We start from the raw sequence: 24,358 nt of genomic DNA, 5'->3' as shown, positions 1-24,358 counted from the left end.
AAGTGTCAGGAAGTCGTTTCTGAAAGTATTTGTATGGAGTGTAGCCATGTATGGAAGTGAAACATGGACGATAACCAGTTTGGACAAGAAGAGAATAGAAGCTTTCGAAATGTGGTGCTACAGAAGAATGCTGAAGATATGGTGGGTAGATCACGTAACTAATGAGGAGGTACTGAATAGGATTGGGGAGAAGAGAAGTTTGTGGCACAACTTGACTAGAAGAAGGGATCGGTTGGTAGGACATGTTTTGAGGCATCAAGGGATCACAAATTTAGCATTGGAGGGCAGCGTGGAGGGTAAAAATCGTAGAGGGAGACCAAGAGATCAATACACTAAGCAGATTCAGAAGGATGTAGGTTGCAGTAGGTACTGGGAGATGAAGAAGCTTGCACAGGATAGAGTAGCATGGAGAGCTGCATCAAACCAGTCTCAGGACTGAGGACCACAACAACAACAATTTAGTAGTCGAGAGTGGTAAAAATACACTTTATAATTGACAGCTTTATATATAATGTAAACCAAAACCACTGTAACACCTCAGACTGTGTACAAACTCTTTCTAAACCATAGTGTCGTAATATCTTTGTAGCATGTTTTATAAACAAGCAATGAAAGTGATGATTTGCATGTATGTGATATTCTGTAAATGGAGAAGGCACAATACCAGTAAGTAGACAAACAAAAATGCCATTTTTAACATTAGTATTTAAAAACACTTAAAGATTTATTTTGTCCGTTTTCAGACTGCAGTCTAACAGCAAATAGACGCAAGAGAAGCTGAAAACCACATATGCCAACATTACCAATCACATTCATGTAAACAAACGCACAAAAGCACTTTAAAATGAGAATAAACTCTCGAAACGCGTTGAGCCAAGCATGAAAACATAAGTAACTGGTGCAGTTCTCATTATTGAAGTCACAAATGTATCTATTTTCCAGTTCCATACTTATTCTTATAATTTAGGGAAATATAAAAACAAATATATGGTTGTAAATAAATTTTCTCTACTCATAAATTCTTCGGGTAAATAAGACACAATAAGACAATATAGACCTAAAACATCAGTTAGTCCTTCATCATTTAATGCTCGTCTGTTACCGTTACCTCAAAATAACAGTGTGTAACATCGGTAAATCAGTCTCATATAACGGAAGTAACGTCAATGCGGAACGTGATTACTCTGACGTATTCACACATGTACGATGCTGTTAACGATGATGTCTATGAGCTCCATAGGATTTGAAGGACCTTCTCCTTTCGAAACTACTCTCAGTGCTACAAATACCTCTGAAATAGTGCTGCGAGCAAAAACAAGGAACCCGATAGCATTCTAAGCATACAATAAGACTCTCAGGTCGGGAGATAGAGCTGACTACTGAACACACTAAATTGTTTTCCAATGATATCGTTTACGGGACGACCAGTATAGGAGAACATTACCAACTTAAACGAAAGCGACACCTGCTACACGGCCATAAGGATGAATATAAGCATCATGTACGTGACCTCTAGAGATCCGTACGCTTACAGCTTCACGTTGAAAGACATAGTGATCTGAGCGCTCACCTACTGATATACCATCTCATACACAGAAACTGCCTTGTCATTCATTTAAAGGATTTATTTTATAAATGGTGAGAGGCCTTAAGTTTTCGCTCAACAAAAACAAGTGTGATGTCAATCCTGAACTGTACTACTATGACTTGTCCAACACCAGTGTGCAACTAATACTACTAATCCACAATTCATCCACGAAGAAAATGCCTATCCATTGACCCGTTGCCCAGCGTCCATATTGTTGTGCCACTGCAATAGCTGCCTTCTGTGAGTAGTAGGTAGTCGTCTCACAGACACTTATAAGTCAAACGCTTATGACTATCAGCTTACTAACATCTTGGTTCACCTATGGAACGCAATACAGCAGCGATTCTGTATGGCATGGATTTGACAAGTACTTGGTGCGTTACGGAGGCACATAGCACCAGGTGTCTATCAACAGCCCATATAATTTCCGCATTTTGTGTGCGATGGTTTGTGGGCGTGGAGCTACACCAGATAGCGTCCCATATGTGTTCTATCGCGTCAATATCATGCGAATTTGGTGGCCAAGACATCAACGAGAGTTCACTATCACGCCGTCACCGTCGGGGAAGACACACGCGAAGGGATGCAGGTGATCCAGAATGATGTTCACGTACTCCACAACCATTATGGTGTCTTCGATTACTACCACATAACCCTTGTAAGCCCAAATGAATGTCCCCCATGGCATAATACTGCCTCCCACTGGCCTGTATCGATGGCGTGACGCATAGGTCGAGCAGTCGCTCGCCTGAATGACGACGTATCGGGTCACGATCATTGACCTGGTGTAACAAAAAACGTGATTCATCCTATCAGACGACACGTTTCCACGGCCCAACCTCGACAATTCTGTGCCCACCGCAAACGTAATTGATGATGTCATAGGATCAACATGAAAATTTGCTAGAGAGGCAATCAACTACTTTCCATCCGCGAACAGCCGACCAGTTTCGCCGTTTCGGAAATGCTCGTCCCCAGGAGGTGACTCATAACACTATGATCCTTGTAAATGGCACTTATGTCAGTGGTTTTAATGATTTGCGGCCCATATCGTTGCTAGAAAGGCTCACCCGTTGGCTTCTCGGAAGAGGTTCAACCTATTGAGCTATTGGGTGCACTGTGCTGTGTTACCCCAAAGTATTGCCTGCTAGGTCTCGTAGTCGGTGCTGTATTTGAACTTCTTGTGTTGAATGTCTCTTCCCTTGTGTCATACTCCGACTGCTAATATGTAATCTGATATCGGCGTATTGCTTGTCCAATACGGACACTGGCCGCTTGAAGAATGATTCCTCATTCGTTTCTGCCCTTCTCATACACTTTTCTTGCGTCACGCGCCCGCGGTGTCACCAGGCAGCATTGTCTTGCTTCGGGCAGTGGTCTCTTGCACAAAGAAGTCGATTACATGACACTTCTTATGGTTGCTGCTACAGTGGATCGTGTTGGAAAGAGTTGCGGTCTTTTCCTTGGAGCATGCTGCAGGAGATATTAAATGTCAACACGCCCTGTAAGCACTGGCAGTCATTGGCTAGACCTGGGAGGCCAAACCAGTGGTCAGCAGCCTTTACAACAGACTAAGAACACTGAACGAACACTGAACATCCTGATCGCCTGTACTTAAGTTTGATGTGTTCTAAATAAGTCAGTGGCCCTCCAACGCACTTCGTTCGGTACAGACAAGCAATAATAACCTTTTGGCACCAGAAATAGACGTTATTAGTCAGACACTGAACAAAGCACAGCGTGTGTAGTTCCTTGGGGTCCACCTAGATAGTTTAAAATGGAGTTAACACGTGCATAAACTAATCAACAAGTTCAGTTCAGCACTTTATGCCCTTAGAAGCACCTCCATTTCTGGTTATCTAAAAAAAAGAATTTTTCTTATTTAACACATTTGACTCTCTGATTCCGCATGAAATTATATGCCGGGCCACTGCACCTTAAGTAAGTAATGTGTGTGTTCAGCAGAAGCGAGCAGTAATAGTATTGTGTAAAGAACATATTAGTACATCTTCCAGAATACTTTTTAATTATCTTGGACTTCTTAGTAAAGTCCTACTGTCAAACAAACAACTGTCTACTGTACAGCGTGAACATTAATAAACTGACAAACTACAAGGACCGATTCCTGACAGGAAATGGAGGATAAAAGGTGCCCAGAAATGGTCAGTGTGCATCCCAGAACAGAGTATGGAGTTGCATCGCATCCACGTCACAACAGATGTTCAAAGTGGTATGCATGGGATTGCAGATGACGGTAGCAGTCGTCACGCAGGATACACATAATCGTACTTTGGCTTATTACACCATGTTGACGGGCCACTTGCCTGGAGCATGTACTAATGTTCATCTGAACATTCTGTAGAAACCGTTCCTCCAAATCTGGCTCCGCCTCCCTGCACTTTCGTGTCTGAAAGGACCCATGATCACACAAACGCCCAAAAAAGGCTTTAAATGGTGTGTGGTTCAAAAATGGCTCTGAGCACTATGCGACTCAACTTCTGAGTTCATCAGTCGCCTAGAATTTAGAACTAATTAAACCTAACTAACCTAAGGACATCACACACATCCATGCCCGAGGCAGGATTCGAACCTGCAACCGTAGCGGTCACGCGGTTTCAGACTGAAGCGCCACACCGGCCGGCAAATGGTGTGTGATATGGTTGGTGTCTGTGGGGGTACTTGTTTTGGTAGCCTATAACCGTGCTGCCTTTCGACCATTTTCATCTGCTTGGCCGTACATAAACACCATATCGGTTTGTTTCCGACATTAATGTCGGACCATTCTGCTTCTCAATCACACAGCCTGCAAAACACAAGGAACACACGGCAAGTGGTTAGAGGAGCTGCCACTCGTCAGCGCCATCTACTGTGGCAACGGAGTCATTCCGGACACATGTCCACGGGACTTTTTTCCTCCATTTCCAGTAATAAATCCGTCCCTGTACTCGTAGTTTGTCAGTTTTATTAATGATCACCCTGCACACAGATACTCGAAAGTTCTACTATGCTGCTGGTCTGCATGAGACTGTTTACTGAAGTTTGTGTGATGCGCTGTAGTTTCTCCTACGTTTTTGCTCGTTATGTGTGGTTCTTTCTTCACTTATGGAAACCAGCGTGCTTGCTACAGGACCTGCTGTATACTTACTGGGATAGATTTCGACTGAAACATTGAGTCTGCTGCAGAACTTTAGTCATCAACGATTATAGTAACCTTACGTGGCAACATACACTTCGTATCTATTTTTCATTGCCACTATTTCGTGAGTCTTTATCGGAAGCATCTTATACTGCAAATTTACAACAATATATACAGTGACTTATTTCCTAAGACAAACATATCTGCGTTTCTATTTGTCAAAAGTACCGAAAACCATCACGATCTATAGGCAATTGGCTCCAGCTATTCACTGAAATATTCCTAGATAATTGTGGTTGAATCAAGACTGGTGCGTTATTTCGAACATCGCACAAATTCTTTCCTTCATCTTCGCACGGTCGTCTTATTTTGACGTGACAAGGAAGTCCATGGAGCTTATGTTTCTGTGTAAGTAGTTTGGTTCGCAGCATCGCTGAGCTCAGTCGCTGCAGTTCGTCTTTCTTGTTTGTTTCAGGTTATCGTTATGATGATCGCTGTCGTTACAGCATTTATGATTTGTTGGCTGCCACTGAACGTTCTCCTAGTAAGTATCCGATGATTTTGAGAAATAACATGTTATTCCTTCATACGATAATATTCTCCAGACCTAATGAGCTCTATATTTAAGAAATAGTTTCTTAAAAATAGTAGTTTCCTTCAAGTAGGTGAATTAGAACACCTCCTACAACTGTTACCGTATTTACTTTGTCTTAAACACACTTGTTGATGTAAGATTTCATGTATATTACTGATAATACTTTACATCATACATTGGTTTTTTTCCACACTCATAAATAAATGCTCATGAAAAAACGAAAGATATACACACAGAAACCTGAAGACAGTTTTTGCACTGGTTAAAATCCACTTGTTTCACCCACTATGCAGGAAACAATTCTTTTATTTTTAAAACGTAAGATGTTAGAGGAGAACCACCACCTCACTGTATCTATTTTTATTTTTTGGTTATATCTAAACACTTCAGCAAATTTTTTTAAAACACATTCGCTTTTCTATGCTATTTTTTCGTAAACTGACATTTTGAGACCTTGGCCATGTAGAAAATACAGGTTAATTCTTGCAAAGAAGGAAACAGCAACCAGCCACTATTGATAATGCTATTTATTTCCACAAGTAACACCGAAACTGGTTTCGAACCAACAGGTTCGTCTTCAGATGGTTGTTCAGGTCTATATATACTTTTGTTGAATTTTCCATGATATTTTTCGATCTTTATTCCCCCTTGTGGTGTAGGATTCTTCGCCTGGTGGTGCCCTACAGTAGGAAACGACGTTACAAACGATCTACTCTGCAAGGAAAAAACACACACACAGGCACGCCACGAAGGAATTATCCGAATGGCTCGGAAATCGATACATGGGATGTACACATACAGGCAACCAAATAATTACAGTTTCAGAAACAAATGGATTATTTATTGAAGGAAAGAGCTTCACAGATCGAGAAAGTAAGTTACGTGTTGGTTCACTATACAAGCATTTACTCGGTTTGGCATTGCTTGATAGAGTTGTCGGATGTTATCTTGAAGTACATCACGGCAAATTCTGTCCAATTGGCGCGTTAGATCGTCAAAATCTAGAGATCCTTGGAGAACCCTGCCCATATTGCTAAGAACGTTCAATGGAAGAGAGATCCGGTGACTGCTAGCCAAGGTAGGGTTTGGCAGGCACGAAGACAATAAGTTGAAACTCTCGTCCTGGGTGGGCGGCCATTATCTTACTGAAATGCAAGTCCAGGATGGCTTTCGATGAAGGGCAACAAAACGGCGTGTAGAATATCGTCGACGTACCATTGTGCTGTGAGGGTGCAGCGGATGACAACTAAAGAGGTCCTGCTATGAAAAAAAAATGCCACCCTAGATATTCGCTCCTGGTTGTTAGGTCGTATGGAGGACGACAGACAGGTTAGTTTGGGGCGTCTCCAGGAACCTCTCATTGACTGATGAGTGCAGCTTCGACATGGGCCCCCATGACCAGCGAAGACGTGTCTGGAGACTCCCAGGACAGTGTTGGCATACCAACCTGACTGCCCCCTATGGCCCAACAGCCAGCAGTGACGGTCTGAGGTGCCACTTCTTCTCATAGCAGGACCCCTCTGGCTGTCATCCGCAGCACCCTTACAACACAGCGGTACGTCCATTATATTCTACGTCCTATTTTGTTGGCCTTCATGACGAGCCATCCTATCTTACATTTCTGCAAGATAATGCCCGTCCGCACATGGCGAGAGTTTCCACTGCTTGTTTTCGTGCTTGCCGACACCCACCTTAGCCAACAAGGTCGCTGAATCTCTCCCCAGTCGAGAACGTTTGGAGCGGTATGTGCAGGGCCCTCCAAAAAGGCTCGGGATTTTAACGCTCTAACGTTCCAGTTTGATATAGTATGGCACGATGTCCCTCAGGAGGACTTCCAACAACGAAATCAGTCAGTACTTGCATAAGAGCCAGAGATGGACAAATGCGTTATTGACTTGCTCAATTTGTGAAGATCTTTCTCTTGAATAAATCATCCAATTGTTCTGAAATAGTAATAATTTGTTTGTCTGTACATGGACATCATGTCTACAAGTTCCCATGCCATTCGGATAATTTCTACGTGGTGCATTGCTTTTTTTGTCTCAGAGTGTACTGAAACGTAACTATCCCAAATAAGATCAACCACAATATAAACAAATCTTTGAGGATTGGTTGTCTGTAGTTATATTTTACTTGCGTTGAAAATCTTGCGTCATTTTGTTGCAGTGTTGTTGCTAGCGTTCACGAAATACTGTAGAGTGTATGAAGTACTTTTTCGATTTAAAGCACCACGCCCACATCAAAAAGATTTTGCAGCATGAGGAAATGTATACAAAGATGACGATATCACAAATACAAAAGTGTCAAAGAAATTCTCTCTCAGAAATACTATGTTCACTGATCTGACAGCAAAAAATTTACGAAGTGTAAAGGTTACTGTATATGCATTTTGCATTCAATGACCATTAATTACAAATAAACTAAATAAATGTAGAAACCAGTTTGATAGGAAATGTTGCTTAATATATACGTAAATCTTGTGGTATACACAAGGAACAAAGTAAGAATAGAGCGAACAACTAGTCCAAATTGCAAATTTTAACTTTTTATGCATTCCATGAATAGTTTCGAGCCGAGATCCATTTTCTAATCATCCTACAGGGCAGAAAACCAAATCTACACTCAATCTACACAGTTATTATCAAATTCTTAAGCATATGCCAAAGATACAAAACATACCGTTTTAAACTAACATAAACAAAATCGAAAATGGCATTTTCGAATATGTCAGAAATGTGAGGTGAACATTTACAGTACATACAGATAACTGGCAGTTTACACCCTCTGCTGTCGTAAGGAAACCTCGGGAAGGGGACATCCTATCACGCTATAGGAAAAATTTTTATTTATTAAAATGTTCTCTAACCACAATTCATACAATAACCGTAATAATGAACTGTTGTATTCTTGATAGTTGGATAACAATTTATTATTTACGTATGGACCCAAAAGGACCACGCGACGTACAATCCATCAATGTCACTTTTGGTGGTTGACCTTTCATTGTGTCCAAATTTGTTTCATCCTTTCTGAATGAAGTCTCTTTCTTTCATCAGACCACGGTATTTCAGTCCGTATTCTAATTTCCCTCTGACCAACTTTGCAAGCAAATATCTTTTGCCTGAATGATTTTGTACCAGTAAGGTCTGCCTGAGTTATACAGGCTACTTTGAGATCCTCCATAATCACAGCGATCCATTTAATTGGCTCAGTTTTGGCCTTACGTCTGCTTCCGTAGAATTTTACTACTTGTTTTGTCAACCTAGTGGGTGCCATTCTTTTAATGTGTCCATAAAATTTAAGTCTTCGTTTTCCCATGTCACCATGTGTGTCTGTGTATTCTTCTATTTCCTTATTACCATCAGGTTACCCTCCATTCAGAGGCTGTTGCACGCAGCGACTGTTATATTGACTTGTAAATAAGAGATTTCAGCCGTAAGTCGTCCTTTTGAAATTTTATTGGCAAATCTAGATTTCGGCTAGAAACTAGCCATTCTCAATGCACTATCATTTTTGATCAATGCATGTAATGCCTGTTGGTCGGGCTTTATCCACAGTTCATTTAATACTAATATATTGTTTTTCAGCCTATAAGTTTATCCATCAGTGATTTTGGGGGCCTAATATTTTCCTAATAATCTTTCTTTCTTTCTTTTAAATTCCTGCAGTATCCCTGTTTCTATTTAAAATTAAAGTTTCTGCTCCATAAAGACATTCACGTTTGATTACAGCGCCGTAATGCCCAAATTTACTGAATTTAGAAAGTGACTTTTTATTATGAATATTTTGTGTTACTCTGAGTGCAATTGCAGCGATCTTCGGTTGCAGCTTTCTCCAGACCGTTTTCTTGTATGATTTCGCCAAAGTATTTAAACTGAGAAACCCTTTTTATTTTTCCATATTTTGTGTTCAGAAACTTTGGTGATTGTTTGTTGCATGTAATATATTCCGTTTTTTCGAATGATATTTGTGGTCTACTTTTTCCGCGACTTCTTTAAGAATTTCAATTTGTTTTTGAGCTGTGGTAATATCCATGGTTAAAACTGCCACATCATCTGCAAAGGCAAGGCAATTTGCTCTAATGTTACTTCTGCCTAACTTCATTAACTGATCGCTGTTTTGACTCGACTTTTGCTCTCGCCTTTCTGTGATCACCGTTTCCAAAACAAAGTTAAACAGTAATGGACAGAGTCCATCTCCCTGTCTAACATCAGTCTTTATATGAAATGGTTTAGAAATTTCTCCCATGAATTTAACTTTAGAGCTAGTATCAGTTAACGTTTCCTTAATCAGAGTTTGAGTTTTATTATTTAGCCCTTGCTCTTTTAAAATTTGGAAAGGAGGTTCACGATCAACTGAGTCGTAGAACTTTCTAAAATCCACAAATGTACATACTATATTGGTACCAGAAATCCTTTGGTGCCTAAGGATTAGTTTCATCAGTATCCGTTTGGTCTAAAGCCTGCTTGCTACTCGTCAATTTTAGATTCTAACTGTTCTTGAGCTCGATCAAGTAAGCAATGCGAGAGAATTTTGTATGTGACCAGGAGAAGAAAGATTCCTCAGTAATTATTAACATCAGTTCTATCCTCTTTTTATGCAATGGATGAATTAGGGCAGTTTTCCAGTCCTCAGGTTTTTTCTCAGTTTGCCAGATATGTCCTATTAGTTGAGTGATCTTATTTATTTGTTCACTGATGCAATTATACCGTCTTCTCTGGATGCTTTATTGTTTTTAAGTCTCTTAATATGTTTAATTGTTTCGATTTCGTTAGGTTCTTTAGAGTTAGGGATGGTTTTATTAGTTTTCTGTGGTTGGAATTTATTCGCTGATTCTGGACAGTTTAATAGTTTTCAAAATAATTAGCAAGTACCTTACAATTTTCCTGGTTGTTAAGAGCCAAACAGCCATTTTCATTTTTGAAGCAGAGACTTTGAGTTTGGTAACCAGTTAGTTTTGTTTTTTATGTTTTATAAAAGTTTCTTTTATTATACTTTCGGAAGTCTTTTTCGATTTCTAGATGTTGGGCATGTTCGTAGTTTCTTTTAGTCTGTCAGATTAATTTAGACATTTCTTTTCATACAGTTTTCAGTTTCGTTGTTATTCCAATTTTTGAATGCCTCACACCTAGTCTTAACTGTTGTTTCACAATCCGCTTTCCATCAAGGGTGTTTTTGTTTCCTCGAAGCGGAATTAAATTTTGTGCTGTTTTGATGAACTTTTCTTTTAGGTTTTGCCAATTGTTGAATTGTTTGTTGTCAAGTTCATTTGTTAGAGTTGGGGTTATTTTAGCAGTATCAAATTTTGGATAACATTTTTTGTTTTGAAGAGTTTTTGAGATTGAAGTTTTACTTTTATTCGCATTAAATAATGGTCAGAATCTATATTAGCCCCTTTCCTAACTTGGACATTTAAAATTTCTTTGTAGTTAGGGTACGAAATTGCTACATGATCGATATGAAATTCCCCAATAAATGTATTGGGTGCCCGACAAGTTTGTTGTTTAGAAGGGTTCTTTTTAAAATGTGCTGACATGATTTGGAGGTTAAAATTTTTGCACATTTCAACAAGTCTTTAGCCATTTTGGTTTGTTCATTTATGCGCAGGAAAACAATGCACCGTTCTTTTTATTTTTTCCCTTTACCTAATTGAGCATTAAAATCGCCCATTAAAATTTTAACGGGGTTTGAGGGAATTTTCAAGATGATACTTTCTAACGTTTCCCATGCTTCACTAGCTTCTTCACATTTTTTACGGTTATCCTCATTGACTGGCATATGGACATTAATTAAAGTTTGTGCCTTATTTGCGCATTTAAGAGAAATTGTCATTAGTCTATTATTAATGGGTTTTACCTCCATTATTGAATTAAAAATGTTTTTGGAGATTCCAAAAGCAACTCCCAGATGTGGTGTATTATTAAATATTCTTTTATCAGTTTTACTTTTAAAAAGACGGTAGTTAAGGAAATCCATGGTGTTATTGTCCGTAATTCGTGTTTCTTGAAGTGTCAAAACTTGAATCTCCTGTTCTTTTAATGTATCTTCCAATTTACGAAGTTCACCTACTTGCAAAAATGTTTGTATGACAGGTGTTACAAAAAAGGTATTTGTTTTGGTTTTAATTTGGCCAAAGGACTCCGACTTCCTCTGTTGAATCACACTGCATTTTAACGTGGCCACCCCAGAATCCGAAAGACCAGTTGCGCCAGTAATACTAGAGGTGGATTGACCACCGGGGATAATATTGTGATTATCAAAATGCTCCATCATCGTTGTACCTGGAATCAGGTGGGGTTAAGTAGACTCACTGAGTGAAGTCAGAGTGTTATGACTGGAAAGGTTAGTTCCGGAATATAAATTTCATCCGCACCAACGGTGAACAGACAGTGACCAGTTTGCCGCTTGCTGCTTCGTAGAAATAGACGGAAAGTCATCGAGTAGAACAGAAATAATATTGGGCGTTCCCCAAGGAAGTGTTATATCCCCTGTTGTTCCTGATCTATATTAACGACATAGGAGACAATCTCAGTAGCCGTCTTAGATTGTTTGCAGATGATGCTGTCATTTACCGTCTTGTAAAGTCATCAGATGCCCAAAAAGACTTGCAAAAATATTTAGATAAGATATCTGTATGGTGCGAAAAGTGGCAGTTGACCCTGAATAAAGAAAAGTGGAAGCTATTCAGGTGAGTACTAAAAGAAATCCGCTAAATTTCGATTACGCGAGAGAACAGTTTGTTGATACCGGCACTATAGAAAGTCTGACTTTGTTGGCGGAGCCACAACCTCTCCTCTTCTTGCATCGTTTCATCACTATCAAAGTGAAATCCTCGAAGGTGTTCTTTAATTTCTGGAAACAGATTAAAATCGGATGGGGCCAAGTCGGGACTATATGGAGGATGACCGATGACAGTGACTCCAAAGTTCCACCTTGTTCCAGATGTCGCAGCACTCGTGTGTGGTTTTCATTGGCATACTGAAACAGAGGTAACTCCATGTGCAAACGAACTATTCAAACTCGAAACTCGATTACACCACGCTACTTCCAGCGCACCGACACTGTTACGCTACAATTTGAAACCCTCTAGCGGCAGAGGGTTGCAACTTGCATCAGCAAAGCATGAAAGTCGACCTAGTAAAATATACCTGACATGTAATACCTCAACTGACATTGAGAACAGCATAAAAAACCCGGAGGCATTACTTTTCAAAACCCCTCTGCAACCATCAACTTATGTCCATAAAACGTGCTAGGGTGTGGTAGACTGACCATACACGAGAGATATATTCAATCTAATTAAAGCAGATACAATATCACTCAATGACAATACTTGATTATTTATTGGCATGTAGCCATCTCTATTCCTATCGCACTAATGATATTCTCTACACTTCGCCGGCTATGTATTTACCAATTTACTATTTATTGTATTGCCATTCGTTACTTACACTGTATTTTAAATCTTCCCAATGAAGAGACTGAGTTAGTCAGTGCATCTTTTCTACAAAATTTCGTCCATTTGTTGTACAGTTCGAAACAGAAGTAAACACTCCTCTCTTTAACAAAAAAATTGCAGGCAGTGACTCAACATGAAATGCTCCACTAAAATTAACAGAGTGTTCAGCCACACACTAATACAGTTGTTAAATTAGTTTAAACTTTCAACTATCCATCATATGAAAATATATTGTCCACTATCGTAATATTTATTTGTGTATATACACTAATTTCTCATCCCTTATATCCCGTATATCATAATATTTATGTAGTACTGCATCATTTAAGTAAAATTTTCTATCAAACGGGTTCTTACATCTATTTACTTTATTTATAATGAATTTTCATTGACTATGAAATGCATATTATGTAATGTTTATTCTTTGTAAATTTTCTGTCAAATCAATGTACATATTATAAAACCTCTGAAAGAGAATTTCCTTGGGACTGTTGTATTTGTGGTTTCGCCATCTTTGTATACATTTCCTTATGTGCCAGAAACTTTTTGGAGTGTGTGTGTGTGTGTGTGTGTGTGTGTGTGTGTGTGTGTGTGTGTGTGTGTGTGAACTCTAGCAAGAAACATTGCAACCAAATAACGGAGAAGTGCGAAGTTTCAACGTCAGTAAAATATAATTATAACAATTCATACTCAGTGATTTGTTTGCAGTGTGTTCGATCGATCGTTATTAGTTACGTTCAAATAGATCGTTTCTAACTTCGTTTCTTTGTTTTTTCTTTTCTTTTACTATAGAGCACCATCATTCCAAGAATCTTTCGCCACAAGGGGGAATAAAGAGCTAAAAACGTCAACAGAAATATATATAGACGTGAACAGCCGTCTGAAGATAAACCAGTTGGTTCGAAACCGGTAACGGTGCTATCTGTGTACATAAATAGTATTATCAGTAGTGACTGCTTACTGTCTCCTTCTTGGCAAGAAACAGTTTGTAAATTCCTTCTTCGCAGTACAACATGCCCCATTGTTATGAAGCCTATGCTCAAGAACGAACTGGCCAGACATAATTTTGTTGTTTAATATCCACATGAAACATCACCTTCAACTATTTCCTTTTTTTAGATTTTTGATTGAGTTTTTATTTTTTTTGGTTATCATTTATTTCTTCATTGGTTTCACTTAACATCATGAATGAATATGGGTATATAATAAGAAAAAAATGGTACACTCAACAGCGCAAAAAGTGGCAATGTCTGAGATTTGAATTGTCTCTCATGTTATAAAAGAGATAATCACATTATAGGGTACACAACATTGCTCATAAAAGTAAAGGAAACTTGTAATTGTAATTAAGGGAGTTACGCTTTATTGATAGGCAGCACGAGGCACGAATCCTCTAAAAACCCACAGTATAATCTTTTCCGGATCATTTAGATTTTCAGACCTGTAAAAGCCGGACTTCGACTAATATCTGAATATAGACACAATTATTGTAACGAATTTTTGAATCAGTGGCGTAGTCGACAGACTGACAAGTGACTGCACGACAGCGACATCGAATCGAATCCCATTTTCGGCAATTGTTTCTTCACTGCGTCAAATTATTTAATCTACATAACACACAAAGTTAACAGTTCGCAGTTTCTAATAAGAATTTTTCGACCCTCAAAACGGCACAAAACGTAGTTCCTTAACCACTTAATATCCCTCCCGACGATCATCTGCATCCTTCAAGAAGGAGAATCTATGAGTATCTGATTTCACATTTTATGGTACGTCGTCTCAGGCAGGTGGCGTGAGTTTCAAAGGTCATTGTAGATACTTGACACAATACTCGTAAGTTTCCAGTCAACGTAAGGTTTCTTTCTGGATGAGGCCAGCTGAGAAAAGAAATCTCATTCTATTCTGAAAACCGGTCCTGTATTATAGCTGACATTTGCGTAGGAGACCGATTCTGCTGGAAACACGTTAATCCTTCAGCCCACAGGTGTCGAACGGATGGTATCAGAACGCTGTCCACAATGTAAGTACACTGGTCAGCATCGAAGTCAGTCATCTGTCCTGCGAAGTATCCTAGTATACGCAAACACATCCAGCGCCAAACCGCCAGAGACACGTGGCCACAGCGAGATGACTCGCGGATATGTCTGGTACGCTCTGTATGTTCGCACTGGACCTCTTTCGCTGTAGAAAATAGTGTGTCGTCGGAAAATATTACATGCCACCAGTCACAGATATTTTCCTGAGAAAATACTAATCAATAGAGTCGATGATCGTCACGGAGCTTCCCTTTGTTGTCCGCACTTTTACTTTATAGTCTAGCCCCCCGAAGCCGGCGCCCCGAGAAACGCTATAGTATGTTTCAACTGCTTCACGTTTAAAAAAGGCTTTGGCCGCGATATGTTTACTGTCTTTGGCCCTGAAAGCGTTGTTTACTGGTTAATGGGGAGCTGCGCCACGCCTTCGGCAGCTAACCTGGAGGCTTGCTGTTGCAGCTAGTCGTCGAGCACCAGCCGGCGATCGAGCAGTGGGCCGGCCTCCCGTACTTGTACCTGTTCTGCCACTGGTTTGCCATGTCGCACGCGTGTTGCAACCCCATCATCTACAGTTGGCTCAACGCGCGATTCAGAGCCGGCTTCTGCCTCGGCCTGTCCAAGATGCCAGTCATCGGCAAGTGGATCCCACACCACACTAGTACGTCACCTCAACGTTTCCCCCGCCTACCGTGCTAACGTAACTACACTGTCACGCCATTGTGATGTGTCATTGTTTCGCTAACATTGTGTTTCCTGTCCTGTTAACCATGCTCGTTGTCCTAATTAATTGATAGCTCGAGGGTCATCGGTTGAGTTATGCTTCAGTCGTTCGACGAAGGTGTCTGTATGTTGCCTCTGTTGTGTTTGGCGTTTGCCATTGCCAGTGCTTGACACATTGTCTTGAAAATCCGTTATCGTGTCGATGTTTTGCGTTTGTGACTGCCTAAAGCATCTGGTATCTAAAATATGTTAGTAATGCCAAACTGTTTTTTACTGTCATCTTTGCTTCGCTCACTTTTCGTGAGTTAATTTCTTAACTAACACCTTTATCTTCTTTCTCTGTACCATTATGCATATTTGATTTTCAAAGACTTATTGTTCCCAACGGTGTATAGCGAACCCCATGTCTAAGATGTATCTGGTGTTGAACTGCTTCACTGCCTTGTGTTCATGTCTCGAGTAATTGTGTCAGCCAATTCATAAGCTAAATAGCTGTGTAGTGGTACTTATTGTTGTCGTTTATGCTTCGACCTTCTTACGTAATATTAATTCCCAATTAACCAATCTGTTCGTTATTTGTGTTGTGTTCTCAACGTTTTGTACTATTGTAGGATTTATTCCTAGTTATATAAGCTCTTTATAGGTGATATGATTACAGCTTGTCACGTTATTACGCTGATGCACCTTATGTTCACAGGATACATCGTGGCATGAAACAGACCATAGGTATTAACATTGTGGTATAATGGTAATCTCATTTACTGATTCCATTGCTTCACCCTTACTTTGTGTTACTTTCATTCATTTTATTGTATTTTCTAAATTTTGCATAAATAGTGTTTCGAAAATATTGGGTAATACTCAGGCGTCCGATTCCATATGTGAAAATAAGAATGTGTGTTTATATCAACATATGTGAAGAAAATCTTCGTTTCCGAGTTCTAAGATCATCACGTGAAGTATTTCAGTTAAAGCAACTGTTCATTATACTTCTCGCTTGCTGAAGTTTAGGAATAGATTACAATATATCACACAAATTGTTCAAAGTTCCCGCCTACCGTCAGAATACACATAGCATAGTGCGTTCTGTATCACACGCCTCGTGCAGTAATAGATGCTTCATCAACAGGTGTTATGAGAATCGACGACTCGATATAACACTGCAGAAAGAAAAAGAAGTCTGATGGGCAACGAAGCTAAGGAATTATTTCAGTTCTACGTATCTATCAACCAGAGTCATGTGCATTAAACCGCGCGTGGCAACACAAATTCGAATGTATAGGAGTGCGACCGTACAGCAAGTAGCAGCTCGTAAAGTGTCACACACAAGAAAATGAGGCATTATCCATAATGGACTGTCTTATGAGTTGCAGAACCAAGCTGATATTGTCTTTTCATCTGAATTTTACGTGAAGAATTACGTCATTGAGTACTGATCATTATTTTCCGTACAAACAGTATCCCCAACTATTAGAAATCATATTAAAGACGATTAGATATTTTTGATCTTCTTTCTTTTGATAATGGATACCTCCTCCCTAGCAGCGGTTAGAATCCTCCTTTCATTCTCAGTCGGTGTCATCTCATCGAAGTGTGAACTCCAAAATGTACCCACAACTTTCGGAGGCAATTCTAATCAGTTACCACTCAATACTCACACTGACTCAGATTTATTGAATCAGGATGCAAAGAGTTGTGTTCAATAGGGTTGAAGTCAAGTTACCTCGTAGCCAGACACATATACTGGTGTAATATACGGAAAATGATCGAAGTAGAATGCAGAGAGGTGTTTCCAATGTTTCTGATGTCAGGCGATTTCGTGGCCAGCCAAGTATTCTCGTGTACTGTCATAGTCAAGAGTATCTGAACGACCTGAGCTGCGCACCGCACGATTCACATGTAGTCCATATAACAACTTCGTTGCAAATGCTCTAATCTGTTACCGGTGTAGAATTCGATTATACAAAATTGCTACCACAGGTGACCATTACAGATCACCAATTTGTATGGAAATCAGTCAAAATGTAAATTAAGACCACGACATTGCACCTACCAGGAATAGTCTACAAGTGTTTATCGTTCTGGTTTTACTCAATTTGTGAGACACCCAATTTTTCAGTTAAAGAAGAATGGAGAAGTAATATTTGCAGCCAAGTGAATGTGCTCAGGAGCTGCCTTAAAGGAGTAATTAAGCCTTTACAGCAGTCTGCAGGCTTTTTCACTGGTAAAACGGGTAACTACACACAGAAAACAGTACCTTAATTTATGAGAACTCCACAGAGGTAGTGAAGGGAGCAGTGGGCTGTATCATGGTGTTACATTCTGTGACTATGGTTTATCGCCTTCAAAATGAGTTGACAGTCAGCTGGAAAATAAGTTAAATCATTTATAGAAACGTGTAAGCATAGGACATATTGGCGTGATTAACTAGAATATGATGGGATTGTGTTGTGAGTGGGATGCCGGAACGTTGGTGCTGTTCACACGCTATTGATCAAATCTTTCCCTGAGAGAAATTAAATTTGAGCTATAATCTGCCTAACAAGGACTGTTAAGGCATTGTGGTAATCTGGCATAATGCATCGGCAGTATATGAATAGGATGCCCTTCCATACTGTCGCGTTCGTATCCTCAGATGTCCCTGTGGTCGCTCTACGTAAAAAGTCCACCAAGTTACATTTGTTTTACTTTCTTTTTACTTAAGCACTTGCTGTCATTGGGCTCATCAGCAGAGTGAGTGCTAAGTTACTTTTTGTTTACAATTAACATGGCAGTCTATTCTAATAATTACTCCTCGATAATTCTCCTTTCAGTATTCTATTTACCTATGCACTAAGACAAAAATTATGTTGTTAGCTACCGAAGAGGAGGGCCACCCAATAAATTACTCCGGTTCAGGTGTTCGACATGAATTGTACGAGGTCAAAACAAAAATTATTATCTCAGCTACTGAAGAGGAGGCCACCCAGTTAATTCCCCCTGCACAGGTGTTCCAGTTGGCTTATACTTATTGGCTTGTTCTTGTCGTTCTTCAGAACTCTATCAATTTGGCGGCTATTTGGGATGATCATTTGAAGCACGAACAGTACTCTGGAATTGATAGCGCACTCAAGAAACACATTGGCTGTGGAAACTTGGCAACATAACAGAAAATGTCTGTCAACTCTGTAATAGTCGACTTACTTCCTTAAGTGATACAAAATTATTATTCTAAATTCCCTTGATATTTTCTTGGTATTTCAATTAAATATTCTGAAAGATTTTTATCTTATAGAATGTCATCAGATTGTTAAATTTTGTACCGGCAGGGAACTTGTGATACGTAGGCCGTATGTAAACTAGACGGAACGCAGTTAGTGTCGTTCAGATACTTTTGAGCGTGATAGTACATGTAGTTGTCGTGAAACCACTCTCACATAGTTATAGAATGATATATTGGTATAGTACTCTGCTGGAAGTGTAAGTTTAGCTTAGGAGGCTGTAGGTGAAGTCACTGGTACATTTGATCTGCTATTGAGCCCTTTGTCGTCTATCAGTGAGAGACGATGCCAGGCGTTTCATGGGTCCCATTACATTGACGTTAACCACTCTTCCCACAAGGTTATCGTTGTGTCCTACACGCAAAAGGAACATTCGCCTCATGTGCCATGCCATCGGAATGTATCAGTACTTGCAGTGAAACTTCAATCCAACTGATATGTTCCACATTTCGAGCACACAATTGTGACGTTCCTGAGACAGTGCTAATTTTTGTATCCAGCGACATGTGATTAGATGAATTAATTTTTTAGAATAAGGTCACCTGTACCTAGCGACTAGAATACGTTTTTGGAAGTTATGACTGCTCATATGTTGCTGTCTACCATCTATTTGAGGGTGTTGTTCTGCGCTGTGGCCTATTTATACAATATTACAGTCTAGTGAAGGACGCCTCTCTCACCGTTAATTCTTTGTTGCAGCCGGTGTCAGATCCTGGTGTTCATCATTACAGTAGATCTGCATTGCGGCGCTCACAATAGACCCTTGCATCTACAGGCTGTGAGAAGCGCAAAATGTAAATGACTTAGGAGATGGAATGCGCCATGTATGCTGCTCGATGGTCTGGACGCTATGTGATGCGATGAAATTGCCTGTCTTGCCCGGCAGGTCGATAGTCACTCAGACGGTCATTACAATGTCACATAATTACAAGAAGGACGAGTGCGACGCTGATCCTACAAATGGCAAACACTGCTTATCGTCAAATCACAAGAGTAACAGCGCACACGCAAACTCTGAACTGGGAGATATAGGATATTTGTACCATATAATGAGTATTATAGTTCCAAACGTGTTTTATGAACATAATACGTGGAGTTGTAATTATTAGCGGTATTCAGTTTCTTTTGATACTGTTGTCGCATCCCAGCCACAGAAGATCTAATTTCAAATGTCAATAACTGTGGATGGAAGACAGGGGTTCGACCCCCGCTGCTCCCTTGAAAGGGTCCATTGTCTTTAATATTTGTTCGGTTGACTAACTCGAGCAACAGCCATCAGTGAATACTGTGTAAAGCGTACAGAATGTCACTGACGCTTCGTAACTCCATAGTAAGGAAGTCAATTTCAAGGAAGACCATTGTACACATACACAGAATGTTTTCTGAAACTTGCAACAGATGGGTCGCAATGAGACGGGGCTACAGTTGCGTGTTGCTCTGCTTATATGTTTGAGACAAATGTGACGTGCTTTCCTTCACTCAGCAGAAGTGGTCGTCAGATATGTTGCCTTACTCGTTTTTAGCGTTCTCAGTAGCTTCTGTGTCACAAGTTAACTTCTATTCAGTAACATTCTTGTTTGCTTTTATCGACACATAAAAGTCCGCGATGTGTCCCTAGCTCTTTCATTAGAATAAATGTACATTCGTTCAACCCAGCCTAAAATGCATTCTCTCAACTATAACAGTGCACTGTTTCGCTGTAGTATAAAGATTTTTCTATTCTAAATCTTTGTTAACTCTGCCTCTCACATGCTCCAACTCTCATATTTATATTTTCTGTTTACCACATATTCAAAATCTTCCACACAATCATAGTCCTTATTAGCGTAGCGATGTGCAAAGTCCGATCTTTTCTTCCCGCTGAGCTCTGTAACATAGGAAGAACTTTTTCTACCTTGTTACTCACTTGCTGTAGTCTTAGCAACTCTGCTCTCTCCCGTATCTGAGTCGATTTTCTTCGAACTTAGTTCATCTGCTATTTTGGACACACATTGGCGTGGATTTCCCTATAGCTTACTCTCGACGAGACATTTATCACAAAATCTGCGTGATGTGCTATTTAGCCGATTCCTTCTACATACCTGTATCGAAGCATGATTTCGCTAAAAATAAAGGGGGATATTGGAAAAAACTCGTAGTTTCCTGCTCGAATCATCCTTCTTATTACAACAGAGCACCAACCGCCGGCCAGGGTGGCCTAACGGTTCTGGGCACTACAGTCTGGAAACGCGCCACCGCTACGGTCGCAGGTTCGAAGCCTGCCTCGGGCATGGATGTGTGTGATGTCCTTAGGCTAGTTAGGTTTAAGTAGTTCTAAGTTCTAGGGGACTGATGACCTCAGACGTTAAGTCCCATAGTACTCAGAACCATCTGAACCATTTTTTAGAGTACCAACCGGCACAGATTGACAAACCTGTTGTAGATCTATCGACGCACTTCTCATCTAGGACTGTAGTACCTGTGAAAAGACCACAACTGGACTATAGAGGAAGAAATTTTGCGTATCCAAAACATTTCTCGTTACTTCAAATACGACCGTGCTCTAGACGGTCCAGTATTAACGTGAGGCAACATGACGCTAGGCGTGCGATATGGCCGAAAATATTTCTTATCGCAAAACAAGTTTATGCTTTTATAAAAATGTTTTCTGCGTATCATTATGTACTATTTTCTGCAATATACTGATGAAATTTTGACATACTAAGGTGGCCGAGTATTAAAGTAGAACACTGTATGTTCCCGCCTTGTCGACAAATCTTGCCTTTCACTGTTTTCACATAAGATCAAAACTTCTACGATTTAGAACGAGTAATACTGTCATAACATTAATTCAGACACTCTACTTTTGTAATAACTTTTCGAATATACTAATAACCCACTCATGGTGAATGTAGAACAATGACTTACAGCTTAGCCGGCCGGGGTGGCCGAGCGGTTCTAGGCGCTTCAGTCTGGAACCGCGCGGCCGCTACGGTCGCAGGTTCGAAGCCTGCCTCGGGCATGTATGTGTGTGATGTCCTTAGGTTAGTTAGGTTTCAGTAGTTTTAAGTCCTAGGGGACTGATGACCTCAGATGTTGAGTCCCATAGTGCTCAGAGCCATTTGAACCGTTTGAACTTACAGCTTTAAAAGAAAGATAACTACAATGCGTGTCTGACGTCAAGACTACAGTAAACAAATACACGTGGGAGCAACTGTTGCTGACATCTGTAGGCGACGGCAGAAGTACGGTCTGACAGCTACGGCTACCTGTTGCGCACTCGCACGGGAGGGAGCGACATTCGAATATTCAATAGCTGATGTATGCATTTTCGGGAGCTACGATCCGCTAGGTAATGAACATTTTAATATTACGAGTTCCCACTTCTCCCTTCATATACGACGTGCATTCAAGTTCTAAGGCCTCCGATTTTTTTTCTCCGGACTGGAAAGAGATATAAACATGCGCATTGTTTTAAAATGAGGCCGCGTTCATTGTTAATACGTCCCAGAGATGGCAGCACCGTACGGCAGATGGAATTTTACCGCCAGCGGCGAGAATGAGAACTGTTTTAAATACTTAAAATGGCGACGTTTTCCTTACTTGAACAGCGTGCAATCATTCGTTTTCTGAATTTGAGTGGTGTGAAACCAATTGAAATTCATTGACAGTTGAAGGAGACATGTGGTGATGGAGTTATGGATGTGTAGAAAGTGCTTTCGTGGTGCGACAGTTTAATGGAGGCAGAACAGTGTGTGACAACAAACCGAAACAACCTCGGGCTCGCACAAGCCGGTCTGATGACATGATCGAGAAAGTGGAGACAATTGTTTTGGGGAATCGCCGAGTAACTGTTGAATAGATCGCCTCCAGAGTTGGCATTTCTGTGGGTTCTGTGCACACAATCCTGCATGACGACCTAAAAATGCGAAAAGTGTCATCCAGGTGGGTGCCACGAATGCTGACGGACGACCACATGGCTGCCCGTGTGGCATGTTGCCAAGCAATGTTGATGGGCAATGATAGCATGAATGGGACTTTCTTTTCGTCGGTTGTGACAATGAATGAGACGTGGATGCCATTTTTCAATCCAGAAACAAAGCGCCAGTCAGCTCAATGGAAGCACACAAAACCACCACCACCAAAAAAATTTCGGGTAACCGCCAGTGCTGAAAAAATGATGGTGCCCATGTTCTGGGACGGCGAGGGCGTAATACTTACCCATTGCATTCCAAAGGGCACTACGGTAACAGGTGCATCCTACGAAAATGTTTTGAAGAACAAATTCCTTCCTGCACTGCAACAAAAATGTCCAGGAAGGGCTGCGCGTGTGCTGTTTCACCAAGACAACGCACCCGCACATCGAGCTAACATTACGCAACAGTTTCTTCGTGATAACAACTTTGAAGTGATTCCTCATGCTCCCTACTCACCTGACCTGGCTCCTAGTGACTTTTGGCTTTTTCCAACAATGAAAGACACTCTCCGTGGCCGCACATTCACCAGCCATGCTGCTATTGCCTCAGCGATTTTCCAGTGGTCAAAACAGACTCCTAAAGAAGCCTTCGCCGCTGCCATGGAATCATGGCGTCAGCGTTGTGAAAAATGTGTACGTCTGCAGGGTGATTACGTCGAGAAGTAACGCCAGTTTCATCGATTTCGGGTGAGTAGTTAATTAGAAAAAAAATCGAAGGCCTTAGAACTTGAATGCACCTCGTATATCCTCAGTGCACTCAGTGCACTGACTTTCGGTAGAGTACTGTAGCAAATGAACCCCAGCAAATGTATACGAGGCTTCCGCACAGTACTCGGTCAGTACACACACTTGCTATACCGATTTACGTTTCCCTTGCAGTTTCTTTAACATCTACACGTGTTTTTATATATTTGTGCTTTTCTGATCTTCTGAATATTTTCTCATTCTGTCTTACTACACCATTTTTTAAGGGACACATTCGTCTACATCTACACACATACTCCGCGGAGGGTAACCTGTACCACTACTAATCATTTCCTTTCCGATTCCACTCGCAAATACTGCGAGGGAAAAACGACTATTTATTTGCCCCTGTGCGTGCCCTAACTTCTCTTAGCTTATCTTCGTGGTCTTTACTCGAAATATACGTTGGCGACCGTAGAATCGTTCAGCAGTCAGCCTCAAATGCTGGTTCTCTAAATTTTCTTGATAGTGCTCATCGAAAAGAATGTCGACTTCCTTCCAGTGATTCCAAATTGAGTTCCCGAACCATCTCCGTAATACCTGCATGTTGTTCGAACCTGCCGGTAACAAATATAGCAGCCCACTGCTGAGTTCCGTCGATATCTTCCTTCATTCCGACCTGGGATGAATCCCAAACACTGGAACATTACTCAACATCGGGTTGCATTAGTGTCCTGTATATGGTCTCCTTTACGGATGAACCATACTTAACAAACATTTCTCCAATAAACCGAAGCCGACCATTCGCCTTCCCTGCCACAATTGTTACATGCTCATTCCATTTCATATTGCTTTGCAACGTTACGCCTTGATATTTAATAGACATGACTGTGTCAAGCAACACACTACTAATGCTATATTCGAACAT

The 24,358-nt window shown here is 40.5% G+C and overlaps 1 protein-coding gene across 1 annotated transcript in view; it reads left to right on the top strand.

Moving 5' to 3' along the window:
• Window positions 1-24,358, top strand: part of LOC126249643 (melanopsin-A) — a 485,748-nt gene that overhangs the window by 396,979 nt on the left and 64,411 nt on the right. The window contains exons 8-9 of the mRNA XM_049951321.1: window positions 5,200-5,268; window positions 15,271-15,469. Coding sequence (XP_049807278.1) covers window positions 5,200-5,268; window positions 15,271-15,469 — 268 coding nt within the window. The remainder of the gene's footprint in view (window positions 1-5,199; window positions 5,269-15,270; window positions 15,470-24,358) is intronic.

This window comes from Schistocerca nitens, chromosome 3, assembly GCF_023898315.1.
Source record: "Schistocerca nitens isolate TAMUIC-IGC-003100 chromosome 3, iqSchNite1.1, whole genome shotgun sequence".
NCBI lineage: Eukaryota > Metazoa > Arthropoda > Insecta > Orthoptera > Acrididae > Schistocerca > Schistocerca nitens.
This window is presented reverse-complemented; position numbering and strand designations above follow the sequence as displayed.